We start from the raw sequence: 4,610 nt of genomic DNA on the forward strand, positions 1-4,610 counted from the left end.
TTTTTTTAAAGAATGATTTACTTATGGGGCTGGCAGGTGGCGTGGTTCGGGGCACTGGACTCCCACATGAGCAACTGCGGTTCTAGTCTGGACCTGACAGCTTTCTGTCTCACTTTCTCTCTCTCTCGCTGGTGAAATTAAAATAAATAAGTAAATTAATTAAGTGTTTAAAAAAGATTTTGTTTTCAAGTTTAAAAAAAAAATTTGGAGAGGCTTTTTTTGCTATAGGGCTCATGCACTCACCAGAGAGACAGAGACAGAGAGACAGAAAGCGAGAAATCACCCCCCCGGGGGGCGATGACCTCGCCGCAATCCCTTCTCCTCCATTCTCTTGGTAGTTTGGGCATGCGCACGTGCCCGGTGCGAGTTTCAAGCCTCCGGATCCGGGACTAGAACTGCAGTCAACCATGTGGGAATCTGGCAACGCAACCATTTCGCCAACTGCTGGTCCCCGGACCCATTTATTTTGAGCATCAGTCCGGCCGGGGCTGTTGTATCTTACCAGCTCTGACCTTGTAGCTATGCGTACCCGGGCCAGGCTGGTGCTGTCAGGACCATGGCTGCGTCTTGTCTGCCTCCAGGGCCCGGTGTCCCTGCAGGTGAGGGGTAAGCATGTTTGGCCCATGTGGCATTTCCTGCTCAGCCTGGGCACCCGTCTCTGTGTCTGGTGGATGGATAGCTTTTTCTGTTTTGATTTAGTCAAATGGGGCACTTTAAGGATCAAAGTTTATGTCCATTAAGGCTGGCCAAACAATGTTTTGCAAGCTCCCAAGGCCCCACGAGACATTCCAGAAATGTTTCCAGCCAGGGTTGGCCCAGCGCTCAGGCTCGGGGGTGGCCAGGGCGGCTGTCTGGTCCGGCCGGGCCTCACACTTCGAAAGCGACTCTGGCCGACTTTAACTCGGGGGACCATGTTTTATCCCAGTCTGTCGTGGTATGGAAAACAATCGACCTGGGCCACCCTGAAGCCAGAGGAGGACTGTGGACAGAACACAAGATCTGAGCAGGTTGGCATGGCGGTTACGTTGCTGGACCCCCACTTGGTCGACCACGGTTCAAGTCCTGGATCCAGCGGCTTAAAACTCACATCAGCGCGTGTGTGTGCATGCCCAAAATCCCAAGAGGAGAATGGAGGAGAAGGGATTGTGGTGTGGCCAATGCCCCTGGCGGGGTGATTTCTTGTTTTCTGTCCCTCTGTCTCTCTGGCAAGTGCGCACACCCTATAGCAAAAATCTCTCTAGAAAAACAAAACGAGATCTGGGCCAGCAGGTGGCATAGTGCTTTAGGCTCTGGATTCCACAGAGCTGACTCCATAGTTCGAGTCCCAGCCCCAGTGGCTTGAAAAACATGCCAGGCACACACACACACACACACACACACACACACACACAAACGTGTATGTGCCCAAAAATCCAGAGAGGAGAATAGAGGAGAAGGGACTGTGGTCATTGCCCCTGGGGGGTACTTTCACTTTCTCTGGCAAGAGCTCATGCCCTCTAGCAAATTTACAAAAACATGAAGAGAGGGCCCGCAGGTGGTGTGGTAGTTAGGGGGCGCTGGACTTCCACGTGGCCGACTGGGTCAAGTCCTGGACCTGGCAGCTTGTTTATTCACTTCCTTTCTCTCTGATCAAGTTAAATAGTGAATTAATTAATTAATTAATTAATTCTTTAAAAAATCCAAAAAGCCATACCCCACATGGCCAGCTGCTGTTTGAATCCTGACCCCGGCAGCTTGGAAAACACTCTGGGTACATGTGCGTGCCTCAAATCCCAACAGGTTGGAGAAAATGAAGGGGGGGGTGTTTCTTTTTTCTTTTTTCTCAGAAAACATGTTCATTTGCTCATCCATCATGAGGCTTTTCCTTTCCTGACTGTGCCTAGGGGGAAATGTGACAATTCGGGTTGGCACAGCACGGCCACCTGTGATGTCAGGCCTGGACTCTCGGGCCAAAGGGCCATAGCATAAGAGCCTGACCCCCCGCCCCCGGGCACGAATGCGGGACGACGGTGCCCAGGAGGGGCCGTGCCAAGAGCTGTTCCTAGGAACTGCCTGCTGGCACCACACTGCGGCTCCCGGGTCTGACTCACCCGGGGCCAGTTAATCCTGATCATTTGTATAAACAGCACTGAGGAGTTCCTTTTTTGGTTTATCCCTACCATGAGGGGGAGAAAGAGACAGGCAGGCACTGCCAGCCTTACCCAGCCCTGATCTGGGCTGCATGGGTGCTCCGTGTACTCGGGCGGGTCTCCGTCCGCACCCCTGGTACCTTCCCCTGTGGGGCAGTGTCCGGTCTCAGCTGCACCCACAAACAGGGCTTCCATGCCATGATCCTACCCGAGCCCCAGCTGGCCCTGCACGGGGAGACCTCAGGCCTTGGGTCTGAGCCCGCCGGGGTGGCCTGAGCGGGGTTGTGTGTGACGGCTGCGGTCCTGTGGCTCGCTTTGTTTATTCCCACCGGGCATGCACGTGCCAGAGACAGAGAAACGGAGCAGAGAGGAGCCCCCAGTGAGCTGTGGTCACGTCGCAATCCTGTGTCCATCTGCCATGGTGTTGAGATTTTTGAACACACACATGGACATGCGTGCGCGCACCCAGGGTGGTCAGCTAGCCACCAGGGCCAGGATTCGAACCATATAGTTGGCTCTATGGAATCCACTTCCCTTAACCGCTAGGTCATGGAGCTGGCCCTGAGGCTGGTATTTTTTTTTTTTTTTTTTTGCAAGAGAGACACAGAGATAGAGATCAAGTGAGAAAGCAGCCCTCCAGGAGGGAGGGCCACACTGTCAATCCCTTCTCCTCCATCCTCTCGGGATTTTGGACACAAACGGACACATGCCTGGCATGAGTTTTAAGCTGCCGGGTCTGGGCCTGGAACTGCAGTTGACCACATGGGAATCCAGCGACGTAACCACTTCACCATCTCCCGGTTCTGAGGCTTTCTTTTTTTTTTATGATTATTTTGTAAAATGATCAGTATTATTAATTTGACCAGAAAGAGCGAGACGGGGGGAAAGCGAGAAAGCAAGCCACCAGGTCCGGGACTGGACCGGTGCTCAGCTCCGTGGGAGTCCAGCACCTTAACCCTGGCTCCCTGCTGCCCCCCCCAGGCTGCCTTTAAAGGCCTGCGAGCCCCTGCAGGGGTGAGGTGCTGGTGCTGGGAAAGGAGCCCAGCACGCCGATGAAATGACTCAAAACGGTAATGAACTGTTTTTCTCTTTGATTAAAAAATAAAAGTTTATTTAAAAACACTGCACAAGAATTGCGGCAGGAGCGGGCTGGGGCTGTGTGCACAGGCGCCTGCCCCGGTGGTGGCCCCGGCTTGGCTTCCTGACCTGGGGACACAGGTCGGGTGGTGCAGCACCGCCCTGGCAGGGTGCGGTCCAGTCCAGACTCAGGGGAAGTCGCAGTAGGGCAGGCGGAAGGGGTAGAGGGCCGTGTAGCGCGAGTCCTGCCAGAGCAGCTTCTCCTCCAGGAAGGCCACCGTGGGCAGCGTGAGGACCAGGGTCTGGTGTTTGAGCATGCTGTGCGCGTTCAGGCCTGGGCGGGGCACAGCGGGGCGGTCAGGGGAGCACCCCGCTCCCAGGCACCGCGGTCTGGTGCCAACTGGCGATCCTGGCAGCCTAGGTTCAAATCCTGCCTGGGCCCCTCACGGCCTGTGAGACCCAGGCCAAGGAACAGCCGTGGGCTCGTCAAAGGCTGACCCGGAGCCCCCGTACCAGTGGGGGAAGACGGAGAGAATGCATAAACAGCGCGAGGGCGAGAGCGGCCACAGCAGCAGGAGGTGGCGGTGGGTCGTGCCTGCCTGGTGGGCCCTGGGGCTTCCTCCTATGCAAGGTGGGCGCCATGGAGGGGTGTGGGAGGAGGGAGAACTGGGACCAGAACGACTGGCCTTGGGGCGGGTGTTTACTGCCCAGGGCCACAAGGTGGCAGATGCAGGATTTGAACCCCTGTGCATGCTGGGGGCCTGGGCCTTTGCTCACCGACAGCCGGGATCAGGTTGATGGTCTTGAGCCTGGCGGTGGCCTCCACAATGTTCTGGGGCATGTCCTCGTGTGTCCTGCAACAGAGGCCGGCTAGTGAGTCTGGGGGCCCGGGCTCAGCCCCCACCCCTGCCCGGCCACGCACGGCGCCCTCACAGGTCCACCAGCAGCACAGAGTCCCCCCAGCGGCGGAAGTGCGCCAGCTCCGACAGGTACTGGGGGTCGGGGGTGGGCAGCTCCAGGGAGTCCACGATGTGCAGGTTGTCCTGGTGGGATGGAGGGATGCTGAGCTCGGGCCCGAGCACGCCAGCGCCCCCTGGTGGCTCCGGGCAGAACGGGCCTGTACCTGGGCCAGCTTGACCGACAGCGCCACCTTGAGGCCGAGCGCCCGCACCTTCATGGGCAGCATGTAGTAGTAACTCGTGGGGCCGCGGGGGCCATGGGCGATGCCTCCTGTGGGGACAGTGCGTGTGAGCAGGTGAGGGCCACCACTGGACTGCCGGGTCAGAAATCCACCCCAGGGAACCAGCAGTTAGTGTAATGGCTATGTTGCTGGACTCCCACGTAGTCGACCGCGGTTCGCGTCTCGGACCCGGTGGCTTAAATCTCATGCTGGGCGCATGTGCC

General features: G+C 57.2%; 1 protein-coding gene across 1 annotated transcript in view; it reads right to left on the reverse strand.

Moving 5' to 3' along the window:
- Positions 1-3,203: 3,203 nt before the first annotated feature.
- The window catches only part of MRPL4 (mitochondrial ribosomal protein L4), a 5,698-nt gene continuing 4,291 nt past the window's right edge, over positions 3,204-4,610 (reverse strand). The window contains exons 6-9 of the mRNA XM_006161562.3: positions 4,330-4,436; positions 4,140-4,249; positions 3,984-4,060; positions 3,204-3,540 (exon numbers count right to left, since the gene is read on the reverse strand). Coding sequence (XP_006161624.1) covers positions 3,395-3,540; positions 3,984-4,060; positions 4,140-4,249; positions 4,330-4,436 — 440 coding nt within the window. The 3' untranslated portion in view covers positions 3,204-3,394. The remainder of the gene's footprint in view (positions 3,541-3,983; positions 4,061-4,139; positions 4,250-4,329; positions 4,437-4,610) is intronic.

This window comes from Tupaia chinensis, unplaced genomic scaffold (genome assembly GCF_000334495.1).
Source record: "Tupaia chinensis unplaced genomic scaffold, TupChi_1.0 Scaffold138665_1, whole genome shotgun sequence".
In the NCBI taxonomy this organism is placed as follows: domain Eukaryota; kingdom Metazoa; phylum Chordata; class Mammalia; order Scandentia; family Tupaiidae; genus Tupaia; species Tupaia belangeri.